Source organism: Zootoca vivipara, chromosome 8, assembly GCF_963506605.1.
Source record: "Zootoca vivipara chromosome 8, rZooViv1.1, whole genome shotgun sequence".
Classification (NCBI taxonomy): domain Eukaryota; kingdom Metazoa; phylum Chordata; class Lepidosauria; order Squamata; family Lacertidae; genus Zootoca; species Zootoca vivipara.
The window spans coordinates 13326124-13342934 of record NC_083283.1 but is presented as its reverse complement, the minus strand read 5'-3'; the positions used below and the strand labels follow the sequence as shown (position 1 = coordinate 13342934).

At 44.4% G+C, this 16811-nt stretch overlaps 1 protein-coding gene across 1 annotated transcript in view; it reads right to left on the bottom strand.

Annotated features, from left to right (window-relative positions):
• Positions 1 to 8901: 8901 nt before the first annotated feature.
• The window catches only part of FAM91A1 (family with sequence similarity 91 member A1), a 28995-nt gene continuing 21085 nt past the window's right edge, over positions 8902 to 16811 (bottom strand). The window contains exons 16-24 of the mRNA XM_035125233.2: positions 16601 to 16749; positions 15133 to 15267; positions 14413 to 14526; positions 13130 to 13202; positions 11645 to 11794; positions 11101 to 11208; positions 10863 to 10986; positions 10653 to 10722; positions 8902 to 9661 (exon numbers count right to left, since the gene is read on the bottom strand). Coding sequence (XP_034981124.2) covers positions 9446 to 9661; positions 10653 to 10722; positions 10863 to 10986; positions 11101 to 11208; positions 11645 to 11794; positions 13130 to 13202; positions 14413 to 14526; positions 15133 to 15267; positions 16601 to 16749 — 1139 coding nt within the window. The 3' untranslated portion in view covers positions 8902 to 9445. The remainder of the gene's footprint in view (positions 9662 to 10652; positions 10723 to 10862; positions 10987 to 11100; positions 11209 to 11644; positions 11795 to 13129; positions 13203 to 14412; positions 14527 to 15132; positions 15268 to 16600; positions 16750 to 16811) is intronic.

Genomic DNA, 16811 nt, shown 5'->3' with positions numbered 1-16811 from the left:
TGTGTTTAGAATTCCCCTCCACTGCCTGTGTACAGCAAGGTTTAGGGAAATTATTTGCCCATGGCTAGACAGCTCTGTTTGCATATTACCTGCATAATCTTGTCTTTATATGGCAGATAATCACTTCTCAAAGGAAGGAAGGAAGGAAGGAAGGAAGGAAGGAAGGAAGGAAGGAAGGAAGGAAGGAAGGAAGGAAGGAAGGAAGGAAGGAAGGAAGGAAGGGTGGCCTAAAACAGGGCAACTTCTAGTAACAGGCCAATCTTGGCCCACCAGTCTTCCTCATTTGGCCGGTGAGGTCATTTTGAGCAAGCCATACCCACCTCCTCTGCACCTGTTGTCATACAGGTAAGGGCAGGGCTTGGCTAAGTCCACTTTGTGCAGCTCCCAAAGCGTCACACAACCCACTGGTTGCCAGGAGCCTTTGAAGCACTGCAAAAAAGTGAGAACTCAGCACTAAGCAGGATTGCTTCCTTTTCACACTGACCCAGGGAGACTCTGCTGAGCTTGGTCACAGGGAGCCTTCTGGTGTGCCTGAACTCAGTGGTCAGCAGAATCGCTCGCTCCTCTCATGGGAGAGGAAATGACCGATCCAGTTTCCTGCTGGACTCAGGAGAGTGATCGGGGGTGCCAGGTTCCTGCAGTTTTCCCCAACCTTTTAAAGCAAGCTATAAGCAAGCATAAATCTCACCAATAGGTAAAGTAAAAACATCTAACAACTTCCGTCAAAGTAGTCTGAAGGATGATGGCAATAAGACCTAGCATCACCTGCCCCCCCCAAAAAAATCCCTCCATCTTTTATGACTCAGAACAAAAAGGTGAAAAGGTCCCAAGAATTCTTCTGGAAGCAGCAGTTTTAGAACACGCTTACCTGCCCCTACTTACCAGAAGTGAAGGTGGGATCAGTGTGTACATCGCAGGTTATGATACATCCCTCATGCCGTCTTCAGTTCTTCAAAACCATTATGCGACTCATCATAGTATCGTCCTATTGATCTTAACACCCATGCTGAACACCCTTGAAGGGTGCGCTTCTTGGCAGCCAATATACAGTTTTGCATACATGTAATTGTGCCTAATGTAAATATTTTAGCCAAGATGCTTTCCCTAAAATGCATTTCTATTTTTGCTAATATTTGCTTTTCTGTACACATTTGACCTGGTATATGCATACAGCTGTGGTCTAAACCACTGAGCCTCTTGGGCTTGCCGATCAGAAGGTCGGTGGTTCGAATCCCCGCGACAGGGTGAGCTCCTGTTGTTCGGTCCCAGTTCCTGCCAACCTAGCAGTTCGAAAGCACGCCAAAAAGTGCAAGTAGATAAATAGGTACTGCTCCGGCGGGAAGGTAAATGGCATTTCCATATGCTGCTCTGGTTTCAGTGTTCTGTTGCGCCATAAGCAGCTTAGTCATGCTGGCTACATGACCCGGAAAAACTGTCCGCGGAGCGGACAAACGCTGGCTCCCTTGGGCTGTAAAGCGAGATGAGCACAGCAACCCCAGAGTCATTTGCGACTGGACTTAACTGTCAGGGGGTCCTTTACCTTTTATGCATTTTTGAACACCTTACTTGGCTGGTGAACTGCACTGCAAAACTCAGGGATGTGCGGATTTTAAGGACGCTTGTGTTTTGGTTCCTTCATTGTTTAGAAAAGTTAAGTGTTTAAATGCAAATGGAATTGAAATTTTCCTAGATATTTCACACCTCAGCCGCTTACTCCCATTGGATGATATCTTGGGTTGTTACGTATCAGAGTGAGCAGCTGATTGACAGGAGATCAAACAGGTCATCCTTTGCTGTTCATACTGGCGAGATGAAGTCCAAGAGCCATCTCCTCTAAGCTCAGAAGAAAGCAACTAACATGCACAAGAAACCAAGCAGGGGGGCAGATGTGGACTCTGGCCAACTAGTTGCCTGCCCCTTGTTGTTTGTTGTTTAATCGTGTCCGACTCTTTGTGACCCCATGGACCATAGCACGCCAGGCACTCCTGTCTTCCACTGCCTCCCGCAGTTTGGTCAAACTCATGTTCGTAGCTTCGAGAACACTGTCCAACCATCTCGTCCTCTGTCATCCCCTTCTCCTAGTGCCCTCAATCTTTCCCAACATCAGGGTCTTTTCCAGGGAGTCTTCTCTTCTCATGAGCATTTGGAGCCTCAGCTTCAGGATCTGTAATTCCAGTGAGCACTCAGGGCTCATTTCCTTCAGAATGGATAGGTTTGATCTTCTTGCAGACCTGCCCCTAGGATAGTGGAAACATACCTGTGCCATTTATTTCAATTAGTCCACTCTGAGCATGACTAAGGATGCCCGCAGCCTGTCAGTATTTTGTGTGACGAGTTTGAAGTCTGTGAAATTCTGAGGTGGTAAAAGCCATTCTCCTTCCCTCACCCCAAAAGTCAAAGGAATTCGTTCCCCTTTTTTGGATTTATTTATTTTTGTACAGAAACAGAGACTTCCAATTCTGATGAAAAAAGCTACGTGTCAGAAGCTCTGATGCTGTGAAAAAGGATTAACTGACGTGGTGAGAACTTGCCAAAAATGAAAAAAAAAACCAACCCCATGTGTTTTCCAGAAATGGCTGAAGCTCCAGCCAAGAAAATACTACAGCAGTAAAAGTCTGATGTAAAGGCCAAGAGGCAGATTTACTGTGCTCTCAGGCCTAAATCACTAATCACCACTAATTCTGATGAGAGACTAACACTTTTGTTTTGGAAATCCAGTTGGGGTTGCAGGCTTAGAAAGAAAAATGTGTTTCCCATGAAAAACACGACTAAAACACTTGCACATTAGAGCTAGTAAAATGAAAGGAGCATCTAATTTGTTTACCCAAGAAATGGGAGACTCCGGCTATCTTTGTCATCAGATGCTTAGGCACACACACAAAAACAGGCCGCTAAAATTTCCTTCTGGATTTACTTGTGTTGGTGAATGGCTGTGGGCTCAGAACTGCAATACCTCAAGGGCCAACTCTCCTCACATGAACCAACTCAGTTCCTGCAATCATAATCTGAGACCTTCTTCATGTGCCTCCTCCATGAGAAGTCTGGAGGGTGGCAACCCGAGAACGGGCCTTTTCTGCAGTGGCTCCCCACTTGTGGAATGCTCTCCCCAGGGATGTTTGCCTGGTGCCTTCATTATAAACATTTAGGCACCAGGCAAAAACATTCCTCTTCAACCAGGCTTTTGGCTGATTTGACATCCAATACCCTTTTAAAATAAGGGACGCGGGTGGCGCTGTGGGTTAAACCACAGAGTCTAGGACTTGCTGATCAGAAGGTCGGCGGTTCGAATCCCCGCGATGGGGTGAGCTCCCGTTGCTCGGTCCCAGCTCCTGCCAGCCTAGCAGTTTGAAAGCACGTCAAAGTGCAAGTACAGTGGTACCTCAGCTTATGAACACAATTGGTTCCGGAAGTCTGTTCATAAACTGAAGCGAACTTTCCCATTGAAAGTAATGGAAAGTGGATTAATCTGTTCTAGACGGTCCGCGGAGTACTCAACCTGAAGCGTACTTAACCCGAAGCATGGGTGTAATTGGTTCCGAAAGTCTGTTCATAAACTGAAGCGTTCATAAGCTGAAGCGAACTTTCCCCTTGAAAGTAATGGAAAGTGGATTAATCAGTTCCAGACGGGTCCACGGCGTTCGTAAACCGAGGTGTTCATAAACCGAGGTTCCACTGTAGATAAATAGGTACCCCTACAGCGGGAAGGTAAATGGCATTTCCGTGTGCTGCTCTGGTTTGCCAGAAGTGGCTTTGTCATGCTGGCCACATGACCTGGAAGCTGTACGCCAGCTCCCTCGGCCAATAACGCGAGATGAGCGCTGCAACCCCAGAGTCGGTCAGGGGTCCCTTTACCTTTACCCTTTTAAATGTGTTGTGGGAGCAGAGATTTTTGGCTTGTAGTTGTTCTTAATTTTATTATGAATACTGTCATTTTATGTTGTGAACTGCCCTGAGATCTACAGATGAAGGGCAGTATACAAATTTAATAAATAGAATACCACAAACCAGCCTGTGGACCTGAAACCAGCCCAGAGGCAACTGCTGGCTTGCCCTTCCAATAGTTAAGAGGACTCATTTAAGACCAGCTGAATGCCTCACAGCAGCCTTCTATAAGACAAAAGGGTTACAACAAATGCAAGAGATCCATGATCAGAATTCTTGAAGTTTTAATGTAATAGGTGTGTGGAAAGAGAGTTGAATTGGGGCAGTGCCGGCGAGAAACTGGAACGTTTCCATTGGGGCTCCTTCTCTGTTTACAACCCCTGTCCCAACCCTATTTGAACAGCTAGAGAAAAACAAATGCCTTTATAGTGTTTTTGCCTTGCTTTGGAGATTGGCGAGAGAAGCCATTTAATTAAGAGTGGCTTAGGGCGAAGGGTTAACCCTCCTCTTGAGATTGAGAAGCTGAAACCAACAGATTCATCTTTCTTCCAGCCTTAAGTTGGTCACATTCTTGCAACAGTTTTGCAAATGTTTTGATAAAAGGTTCTCACAAAAATGAACACCAACATTTTAGTGTTCATTTCTCCTAATTCACCATTTTTATATATGCCATTTCCCTCCTAACATGCACATTCCCCCAAACAAGTTTTCCTAATATAATGCAGTTTTGTTTGCTATTTTCAGCAGTATTTGCTACCTGGCTTCTTAATTGCGCCAAAAGTTATTCTACCACCCTTTTATAGTGTGGTGTTTTAACGCTTTCCCTTTTATTGTAATTTTACATTCTTGGAAGAAGAAGAAGAGGAGGAGGAGGAGTTTGGATTTGATATCCTGCTTTATCACTGCCCGAAGGAGTCTCAAAGCCGCTAACATTCTCCTTTCCCTTCCATCTCCCACAGCAAACACTCTGTGAGGTGAGTGGGGCTGAGAGACTTCAAAGAAGTATGACTAGCCCAAGGTCACCCAGCAGCTGCATGTGGAAGAGCGGGAAGCGAACCCAGTTCACCAGATTACGAGTCTACCGCTCTTAACCACTACACCACCCTGGCTCTCTTGTAAGTCACTCTGGGGACCTTTGGAAGGACACCATATAGAATCAACTGCATACAGAACTGGCAATTCACACTGCGCCACTCCAAGGAATGGAGTCAGCTCACATATTCAAGTTTCTGCAACCAAGTTAACATAATTGCACACATGAACTCACTCTCTGCCAAAAAGCTCGATTTGTAGGATCAAGTAAGCCGTTCTGGAAAAGGTCCTGACCAGCAACACAGTTTTATTTGTAAACATTTATGTTACATATTCCAATAATTTAATCAAATACCAGGTTTTTGTACAGTTCACTGTATACTATCGACGGCGTCGGACTAGAAACAAAGCAACTGGGTTGCTTTTAGGGCTGCCGGACTCCCACGCTTTTAAAACCTTCAAAATAGTATCAGAAACACTGGAGGAAAAGAAGTACGGTACAATGAATTATAAGTGCACTGTGGAAATAAAGAATTCAAACTGCTGGGAAGTTGGGAGGGGACGGAATGGAGAAGATTAACATATATACATAGAAAAGAAGGGATAATCCCAGTGAAACTGCCTTGAAAAAGCCTCCCAAGGCAAGTCCAGTTAAAAATAGTATTTATGGATGTCTCATTTATTCCCAGATTCAAGCAGCAAAATACATCTTAGTCATGAAGCACACATAGATGAATAATGAAATGTTAAGGCCTAAAACGTCGCAAACTTGATTTTTTACAAGGAAAAAGCTGGTGGGGGAAAAAATAAAGGATTAAGCTCGACAGATTTCTTAAAAAAATTTTTTTTTGGTTGCATAAAGCTGTCGTCTTTATTCACAGTACTTATAAGTAATTCAGATATGTCCTTACTGCCCCCCCCCCCAAAGCACCCATGGCACATAGCCATTACAGACACTTTTGAACAACCACCTGCATACCCAATTTAAGATTCACCTTTCGGGACTCTTATGAAGGCTGTGATGGCACCAGCAGCAAAGGCATTGCCACCGAGTTTCCCATCTTGGGCTTAAAGCCATCTACCCAGGCCAGCAACAGCATCCAAGATGGCGGCACTCACGCCACTAGCTTTAAGTGAGGTTTCAAGATTATAGTTGCACGGAAAAGAGGAGAGGGGTCAAATGATGTCTTGGGGCTGGGGAACAAAATAGGGAAGTTTATTCAAGTTGACCCTTAGGGGGATTTCAGCTCATCTCTTATAACAGTAGAGATAAAACTCCAGAATGCTTGGGATTTCCGGATGAGCCTCGACCCAGCATGCCATTTCACATTATAGTTTACACAAAGCACAACACTATCAGCATTACAAAGCTATGCTATGGCATCGTTTTTATTAAGGCCTCCCTGCTCCACTAATTAGAACTTTAATTCAAAGTTTAAACACTATGTGATGTGGGGGATCCCTGGATCTCCTAGCGCTTTGCTCTTTTTAAAACTAGCTGCAGGGTTGGAAGCGTCCAAATTTTCATCACAACAGTGGCACTTAGGGTAGGGGTGTTTAATCGTCACATGCTCCAAACTACTGATCTGAAAATGGCCCTGAAGCTACTTCTTTTTTGCTTGCTGGGGGGACGGGGGACTAAGACTTGGAAAATGGCATGGGTGAGTTTAACCACCCAACTACTGCTCTCTCGTCATATTTGGAGGCCCTAGTGGCTGCATTAAAGAAAAAGCAAAAAAAAGAAAAAGAAAAGGAGGTGGTGGTGTCAGTAGATCCAACCAATGGATCTCTTGCATCACGTGTAGATTTAACAGCTGGGCAGGTGGTGTGCAAAACAGTTCCTCTTAGGGTAGTTCTTGGGGGGGGGGAGCAACTTATTTCTGTCCTCCTTGCATTTCCATGGGGGGTTGAAATGTTGTAGTTGCAATACACATGTCATTTTTTTTGAAACAGATCAGCTTTGAAGATTGCCAACTGATTTACTGATTTCTGCTCTTGTGGCTTCCAATGGTAGCTTGATATGCTAGCATTAGCAGGCAAACAGATGCTTCTCTCCGCGCTGCGGAAGTTTTCGGCCTGCTGATTCCACATATCAAGCGACTATCAGATGCAAGGTCAGGCTCGTGTCATTCTGTTTCGATGGGTCATTTGACAGCCCTAGATCACCCATCCCAAACCCACCCTTCCATTTGTTAGGAGGCCAGAAAAACAGCCACTGCTCTATTTCCAGTATGATGGCTGAGCTGAAACTCTTTTTTTTAAAAAAAATAAGTCAACGAGATGCTCTGTGTTGCATGCAGCCTCAGAGTCCCATTGTTGCAGGAAAGGCAGAAAAAAGTGAGAGATGGCTAAAAACATTACTGTCTGTGCAAATTCTTATTCATCCCTGCTTTTCAAATGAAAGGGGAACCTTTACTTCCAGAAATATTGTGTAAAAATAATACTAAGGGGAAATGGCTGGTGGGGAGGAGGAGGAGGAGATTCAATTTCCAACCATAAGAATGCAAGGTAATTTTTCTACATTTCCCCCAGTTTCAAAATATGCCCAATAAATCCTTTGCCATTGCTCCGTATTTTTCTAAGAAAAGGAAAAGAAGAAGAGAGGAGCCTGCTAAATACTGCAATCTGCTTATGAATGTGACTTGGGTGCTTTCTAGGTTCTTGGTCCCCAAAACATCCCTGCCGATGTGCAATAAAAAACAACAATCCCCAAACTGCTATTCCAATAAAGCAAGTAACTAACCACCTTTCCTCCCAAAGCCCTGATATCGAACATCTTGGACCACAATTATTTTTATACCAAAGGTTCTTATTCTTAACTTTTCACGGCTGCTTTTTCTTTCTTTCAACATTTTGCAGCTGTTGAGAAGACCCTGAAACTAGAGGAACCACAATACAGTTTTTGTATAAACTATGCAAAGCTAATTGTTACACAACACTGCATACATTTCTCTTCCCTTCCTAGGAAGGGAACCTTGATAAAATCTAGAAAGGATTGAAACTAAATCTCCAATTAACATTATTTTCATGATGAAACACCCGCCATCCCCCAGGTATGGCCACAATCCACTGAAAAGTTTTCCTGCAGAAGCCCAACTGAGCAAGTGAGAGTTGCAAAAGAGCGTTTCCTGTGCTTCGCCTGTTATGGGGTGTAGGAAATTTCCCAGTAGATTGTGCCCAGTTTCTTCCAGTGAGAGACCAGGCTTGATTACAGTTACAGCTCTGTTAGTTTTTGTCTATTCCTACGTGGAAGAGGAGAGGCTTAATGTGAGCCTGGCCTGATTCTGGTAACCTTTCTCCAGTAACCACGTCAGTCATCAGAGGGAAGAGCCCACTGGTTAAAAGAAACGCAGCTTCCGCAGCATGGATCAGATGCTACGCAGTGCAAGTATTTCGTGGATTTAAACCATTCTGTGTTGCCCGCCTGCTTAGGACCTATTCACACAAACACATTCCCCTGTAAGGTGTGCTCGAAACTCTACGGGAAGTCATCAGAATGTGCAGATTTGGCCTTGGGGCAGCAGTGGCAAGTCAAGACACCGAATTCCAGACATGGCAGTGGATTCACACACCTGGCTAGTTATGGGATGAAAGCCATCACAGGTCAAGATTTTTTGTGAAGCTACCGCATCCTGAAGTGGCCGTGCAGAGCAGGCTCTCAATTAGCTTTGGACAACAGGAGGCAAGAGCAAAAGGCTCTCAATTCCTGCCCTCACCCTTCCGGTCTACTGTGCCAACAAAGGAAGCTGGAGAAAAATAAAGTGTATTATCAACAAGAACTTCTACGTACAGACAGCACCACATTTAACACTGGTGTAATCCCATCAAACTCCAAGGTTCCACCAAGGACGAAAATAAAATTAGATCTCTCTAAGTTTTCCTATGACGCTTCTGTAGCTGCTTTTAAGCTTCAGATTAAAATAATTTACAAAGCATAATCAGCAGACTGATGTGACCACTTCCTAACTATCCTTTTTAACCAGGTAGTTAATAGCTAATTATTAAGTACGTCAGCGGTAGAATCCTGCTGTCCCCCTCTCTCCCATCAGTCACTGATACTTTTGTTACACTATTTTAATACATCTTGTGCCTTTCTAATGCCAAAAGCTATTAACTGTTGTGTGTTAATAAGATAAAAAAAGAAGCAAGTTTAAGGTCTGCACCACAAACGTATAAAATTACTATTATCTACTGTGACAGTATAGAAATTCAACCATCAGAAAGCCTACGAAGGGCGCTTTCAGTTATAAAAGAAAGATTGATTGTCTTGAGATAAAAAGAGAGGCAGGCTGACAACTAAGAAGCTTTTCGTTGCAGCATGACATGCAGTAATGAACAGGTAGGCGAGAGAGGATGCATCTCCCCCAGGTTAAAAGTGCAGCACTACACACTTTAATAACACTATCGTTGCAGAGGTCATGCTGTGGGTAGCATTATACTTCCGGGGAGGTTGGCACTGTAAGTCGAATGCAGTTGGTTACCCGGAAAGAAAAGGCAAAATGTGAACCACACCCAGGGCGAACCCCTCGAGCTATTTCAGGTGTTCGGGCGGCACAGTTGCAATAAGGACAGAGGAAGGAGACCGCCCGTTCCACTCTGACAATGTACCGTCCTTGAACATCAGGTTCTTGGCTGGAAGTGGAACGCCTGCGTCAGCAGAGGATGGGTGGGAAAGTAAACTTGAAGTAGAAGAGGAGGAGGACGAGAAACTAGCTTCTGAAAGTAATTCCATAGTTGAAATGCTTTCCTGAGGAGGAAAAGAGGGAAGCGTGCCTCAATAGGATTACCAGTTGGCATTTATTTTTGGCAAACAAGTAACTTACAGTCCCAAATTCTCAATTGGCTACTGCATATTATTATTATTATTATTATTATTATTATTATTATTATTATTATTATTATTATTATTATTTATTCCCCGCCCATGTGACTGGGTTGCCCTAGCCACTCTGGGCAGCATACAACATATATAAAAACATAATAAAACATTAAATGTTTCCCTATACAGGCCTGCCTTCAGATGTCCTTGACAAAGGGAGGTGACGGTGCCAGGGGTCCCTTAGCAATTTTGACTCTTGGTGAGCAGAGGTAGGGGTCTTGCTAGTATTCACAAACCTAGTAAGCCTTGGTTGGCTTCTCTTTTATTAACCCAACAGCCTCCTCTTTAATGGCCAAAGGATCCAGGACAATTCCCATCCTTTCCTTTTTCCATTCTCTATCCTCTTGCCAAATTTATAGGAGGTAGTGGAGCTGTGACACTTGGCACATGCCCCGAGGCTTTTGGTGTCAGAAAGGGCTTCTTAAAACCTAGGATCCTGGCACTACTATGTCCCCACTGCTATGCCAAGTACAGTAGAGATTAAGGCTGTTTGGAGAGACCAGGCTAGCAGGCAGGACAGACAGAAAGGTAGCAGAGGAGGCACTAAGTGGCTGCAAGTCTGTCAGAGAAGAGGTTTGATAACACCAGTAGTCCTGGTGGCCTTCAGGTTGAGAAAACGTGCAACTAAGCACAAAGTCATGAAACAAACCCACAACATTGTCCAGGGAGGTATGGAGAATAAAGCTACAGAACCAGACAGTGGCTTTCCCCCCTCGTCTCAATTCAGCAAACACCCTTTAGCATTTCATCAGTGTTACAAGGAACATCGAGAAATGAAAGTTTGCAATGCGTTTATGTCAAAAAGGAACTTTTATGTAAATATTAATGCATATGCAATTCTTAAACGGTATCTATTTACCTGGAATGAATGAACAAAGCTTAGGACCTGTAGAGAAAGTTTTCTACTGGAATGTAACAGTTTTTGAAGGCTGTTGAAAGATTAGAAAACATATATAATGTCAAACAAGTAGTCTATGGGATCGATGTGCATGTTGAACACTAACCGCTTCATTTCTACCTCTGCTGAAAGATCTGCAGGCAAACAGTTTTGGTCGTGGCAAGTCCTCACCTCTCTCTGCTGCACAGTCCGTGGCTTGCAATCTTCCGGCAGACTTTCCGGTTTAACTCGGAGCTGAAGAGTGGAATTCCAAAGCACAATTCCAGGGGGACCCACTCCTGCTCTGTTGTGGGAACTGAACAGATACAGAGATGAGGCAATGTGGAATTTGGACTGCAGTTCCTTAGCCAGCACTGTCTTCTTCCCAGTAACAAATTATACCCTTTATTTTATTTTTAAAAAGGATTACCTTCGGGACTTTGCTTAGCTGCCAAATCCATGGGTGGCTCTTCAATGACCATTTCAAATGATTCCGTGCTCCCATTTACATCCGAGCCCAGTGCCAGCTCTGGCTCGCCTTAGAGCAAAAGAAACAAGCCATTTAAGCTATATTCCTGAGCAGCAGCTGCTATGATTCAGCAGCTCTGGGTGGAACACAGCGCTGCACAAGCTCACCTTCCTCTCCTCCCACCGTGTGCCCTCAAAATCTGCTCCGGAGAGTCCCTCAAGTCTGCTTTGCTTGTGCACAGACAGTACTGCTCTGGTTATGCCCTGTTCATCCACATCCCCAATGGCTTCTCTAGTATGAACACTCTTGGCGTATCTGGCATCTGGCCATGCGCAGGATGCTTCCTTTTAGCAGGACCCTTGAAGGTGTAGGATTCAGGAACCCACCCTCTTAGCTACATGCTTCCCATTCCACCACCTTTCATTCACTGTACACAAGGAACTTGGCGCAGATCCAAATGCTAGAAGCCTCCACGTCCGACAACAAAGGTTTACTGCTGACCAACCTTTTCCATCAGATGCATCACTCAGCTTTCTGTGCACGTGGTGGCTGAAAGGGTTCAACATGGTTACGTAGCCGCAGAAGTGCTGCAAATCCATCTTTTCCCTTAATATCCTCAACGCTTTGTGAACGCCCATGTTGAGACGAGAAAAATCTAAACACAAACCGGGGGGGGGGGGGGGGAGACGACGACACACCTGTCACGTCAAATGGCAATTTTACTAAGCAAAAGGTAAAAGAAAAAAAGCTGCATCACGCAGCCACCAGTTTAAAAAAGATTAGAGATTGCAGTGGCAAAGAAATCTAGCAAAACAGCAAGCCCCCCCCCTTACTTCCTCACAAAGAAAGACAATGCAGAACAGTGCAAGGGAGTGGGGGGTGGGGAGCAAACTTTTGGAATCATTGTTCATTGACAACAATGATCAGTGGCTTTTATGTCTGTCTGCATCATGTTTTATGGGGAGCGGGCAGGGAAAGGGTATTATCAGTTACATTATTCCTAACCAAAATATCATTCAAAAGGTAGTGATTACCGTATATACCTGAGTATAAGCCAACCCGAATAAAAGCTGAGGCACCTAATTTTACCTTTAAAAACAACAACTGGGAAAACTTACTGACTCGAGTATATGGTGGGAAATGCAGCAGCTACTGGTAAATTTCAAAAATAAAAATAAATACCATGCTGTGCCTTTCCCAGCTGTCGGCGGCGGGGTGGGGGGATCCCTTCCTCGCCGCTTCTCCCTCCCTGCCGCTTTGCACAGAGCAGGCATAGGACCGGGGTTTGAAGAGTCGCAGCGCAGTGCTTCTCCGAACCCCCGGTCCTGTGCCTTTCTCCGCCGCCACCTGCCTCACTCGAATGTAAGCAGAGGGCGGTTTTTCAGCACATTTTTGGTGCTGAAAAAGTAGGCTTATACTCAAGTATATAGGTAAATTCTCACAGCAACATACAAGTCTGATACCCACTAAGCCAGGGGTCAGCAATCTGCGGCCCATGGGCCACAAGCGGCTCACAGGGGTCGTTTAAACGGCCTATGAGTCACCCCTGAGCCGAGCTGCCTGCTTGGCGAGTCCCCACGTGCTGCGCTAAACCGGTGCAACACGGAGCATGGACTTGCTTCCGCAGTGCTGGAAATCTTGTCTGCGCAGATCCAACCCACAGAGCAATCTCCAAGGGAGTGAACCGGCCCAGGCGAGGAAAACCTTGCCGACCCTGCACTAAGCCAAAAGCACAAAGAGGACTATAGCTAAGTGGCAGAGAAACATGCTTTGCGTGCCTGTGTTTCCCAGGTTCAATCCCCAGCATCTCCAGCCAGCAGACGATGGGAGATGCCTGAAATTCTGGACAGAAACTTGCTAATTCCCCCCTTTCCTTGTTACCTTTTAGTATCACCTTGTTACTGTGAGCAGCAAGGTGCGGTTTTGAGGATTCAGTCATGCACAAATTGTGTCTGAGCTGAGAATGTCAGTACAAACAAACACGAGTTACCTCCTTGCAGTTCTGTTTCATCGAATGGAAATGGCATATGGACAGTTTCCCCCATACCACGCATACCATGTCCCTAAACACCAAAGTGAGAGTTAAGGCACAAAATGCATGTCAATGTGACAATGTCCAGCTTTTCAAAGGCGCCTAGACCTCATTGATCATGGGGAATTACTGCCAGAGAACTAAAGAACCTAAGGTGCCCTCTCCATTAATACTAAATTCTGCAGAATTAACAGAATGGAAACTCTTTGTTGTTGCTTGATAAGAGTTCCTGTTCAGTTAGTAAGATCAAGGTTCCTTTAATAGTAAGGACAAAATCCCAGTATGGTTTCAAGCTAGGATGCTTTTTCTTGGGAGATGTGATCAAGAGGTGGGAGTCAGAGGAAGGGGAGAAGATAGGTGAGGGAATCCAACATAATCAGGAAGGTTATCAGGCTGGCTAAGTCTGGTCTAAAAAAATAATCTGAGGCACAGGTCATCACAATATAGTCTTTTCTCATATTCCAAGAGTTAATCATGATCACCTCAAATAAGGAGTTGCATTAAATAAACCATCTTCCAGCCACCACTGGTCACCTGTAGACAGGTGAAACTCGGAAAATTAGAATATCGTCGAAAAGTGCATTTATTTCAGTAATGCAACTTATTATTTTTTTCTTTTTCTTTTAATTTTTACAAATGCTTTCTTTTGTAAATTCCACAGTAATAAAACAAATAGTTACAAAAATACAAAAATAAACATCGCTATTACATTTCATTCCATTCCATTTATAATTGACCCGCCTAACGACAAATAATTACGGTTAAAACAAATAAAGGCTTGACATTTCTTGCTTTGCATGTCATGCATCTGTCTCATATATTGGTTTCACCTTTTAAGTTGCATTGAGACAGATGCATGAGACAGATGCATGACATGCAAAGCAAGAAATGTCAAGCCTTTATTTGTTTTAACCGTAATTATTTGTCATTAGGCGGGTCAATTATAAATGGAATGGAATGAAATGTAATATCGATGTTTATTTTTGTATTTTTGTAACTATTTGTTTTATTACTGTGGAATTTACAAAAGAAAGCATTTGTAAAAATTAAAAGAAAAAGAAAAAAATAATAAGTTGCATTACTGAAATAAATGCACTTTTCGATGATATTCTCATTTTCCGAGTTTCACCTGTATTACGCAAACTAGCTTTAATCCCCACTCCTTTCCCGCCACATCCTACGCAACTCTCTGGTCCAGGAGAAATATCAGAAGTTTCATATTTATACAAGTTGTTCCTTACCTGAATCAGAACAGCAGAATGGGTTAAAGCATCATTCAGCATGGTGAGCACATTGGAAGTTGGGACGACTCCTGGGTCATGCCCCCAAGATGTTATTAGTAAGCGGTCATAGCCCTAGGGAGCAGAAGGGAAGACGCAGCGGTCAGATTAAGACTGAAAGGTCTATAGAGTGGCAGCAAGAGCAAAGTCCTCCACTGTCTGCATCCATCTGGCTTTGCCTTTCAAGCTCTTTTCAGCCTGAATTAAAGGGGTTTACCTTTTCTGCTGGTAGGAAAAGAAGAAATATCCCCAATCTTATTTGCACAAAGCGAATTGTTTCAACAATCTGAAAAGTAACGCAATCATCCTATTTGTACTGATTTATCGGCACACATGCTTTTCAATTAATTTAGAGACAATTTGTTATCTAGATGACTGTACTACCTATTAACACCGGAACCTGTGGCCCCCTAGATGCTGTTGGGAGTCTTATGCTCTACTGACTGAGCCATCTCAGCTCTCTAGAGCGGTGTTTATACAAAACACTGATCTGAACACAAAGTTGAACATGACCAAAGGCCTCTACCCCAGAATTAAGATCGCCCACATTTCCAGTGCAACAGCTTACCCTTGCTGAAACCAGCAGCTTCAGGTGTTATATGCAAAGGCTAAAGAAGCAACAACTCCAGAATCAATACCATTACAGAAGACTCTCATTCCCTCCAAATCCTTAATGCCTACCTGAAATATATCTGGAAGTTTTCGGAGTCTTGTTCCTTTAGATAACAACAGGGATGGAGGCCCTTGTCCAGTAATATGATAAATGTAGAGCTTGAACCATACGGAGCTGACTTCTGGAATAGCCGGTCCAATATGCTAGGGAAAGATGAAAAAGGAACCCACTGAAGCAAGAAGAATAAGACAAACGTTGCTGTTATAACCTTGATTTGCAGTAACAGGCTTCTTCTAACAGCAACTGCAGTTTCACTCCAAATATTAAGAAGCAGAAAAGCATTTTGGAAGGCATGTTGGTGACTCCCCACCAGTGGGGCTTCCTTGCCAGCAGAAACCAACAGTGCTGGGCAGAACTGGATGGAGACCTCTGCTGCATCCAAACCCCTTGCAGCATGGCAGAGCCACGGTTTGGGTGTAAAGTTCACAGTATCTTTTCTTTTTCCCCACAGACTCATTATGACTTTATGGTTTCTCATACCAGCTTTAACTGTGTCACCTTCTTGTCAATGGCTTTTTGGCTTGAAACTAATCCGTGAAGGAAAGCAGTGTAAAAATGCCTTTTAAGAATAAAGATTTCTGCATTTTCAGAAAAATTCTTGTGGGCAGCCTTGGGGACCTTGTTGAAAGAAGGGGACAGAAACAACCCTAGGCTTCAAACCTGCCTAAGGTTCCACTAGTGGGAGAGTCCCATCAGCAGGATGCTCCCATCAGCGGAAAGGGAGGGGGGCAATTGTCTCTGATTGGGCCATAGAACACATGCTTAACATGTAAAATATTCCATCTCTGGTGTCTCTAGGTAGGGCTGGGGATGTCTGAAACTCTGGAGAGCTGCTGTGAGCCAGTGTAGACCAGGCATAGGAAACTCGACCCACCAGATTTTTTTTTTGGGGGGGGGGACTACAATTCCCATCATCCCTGACCACTGGTCCTGTTAGCTAGAGATCATGGGAGTTGTAGTCCCAGAACATCTGGAGGGCCGAGTTTGCCTATGCCTGGTGTAGACATTACTGAGCTAGATGGACCAGTGGTCTGAATGGGTAGAAGGAAGCTTCTGACGTTCTTTTCCCCTTGCACCACCTTTGCCCCGCAAAGATCTGCCATGCAGGGCTGGGGGACTCCCTGAAGTAGTAAGGAATGTTAGTGCATGGTGGTGCAATGGGAAGGGGAGTCAGGCAAAAATAAAATAAAATAAAAAGCTGTTCCAGCCCTGTGCTCTGGGGAGTGGGGGGAAGGACTCTGCCGGACCCTCAGGCCCCTCTGCAAACAGAAGGGGCTGTCTTCCAGCTGTGGAGGGCCAGTTGGATAAAGCCATGCACAAACAATAAAGTCAACTGCTGGGAAGAAAAGCAGAAACACAGATAAGGAGTGCATCCACACTGGTGACCAAAAGCCTTGTGTAAATACTAAAAGCAAAGCATTACACAGGAAGTAATCCTCCCATTTCATTTTTTTTTGGGGGGGGGTTCTTTCTTACCTGGGGTGTGCAGCTGCTGATGGGTCGGATTTCGTTGGTGAGAGGCGCCATGGAGACGAGCAGCGTGTAGTTTTTGTTCAAAACTCTGCTGCACGTAGCAGGGTCCAAGCCAAGCAAGCTTTCGCAGCGCAGCAAATCCAGAGGGAAACCTACATCAACGATGTCAAAGACACTTGGAATACAGATAGAGAACGAACATGTACAACTGAAA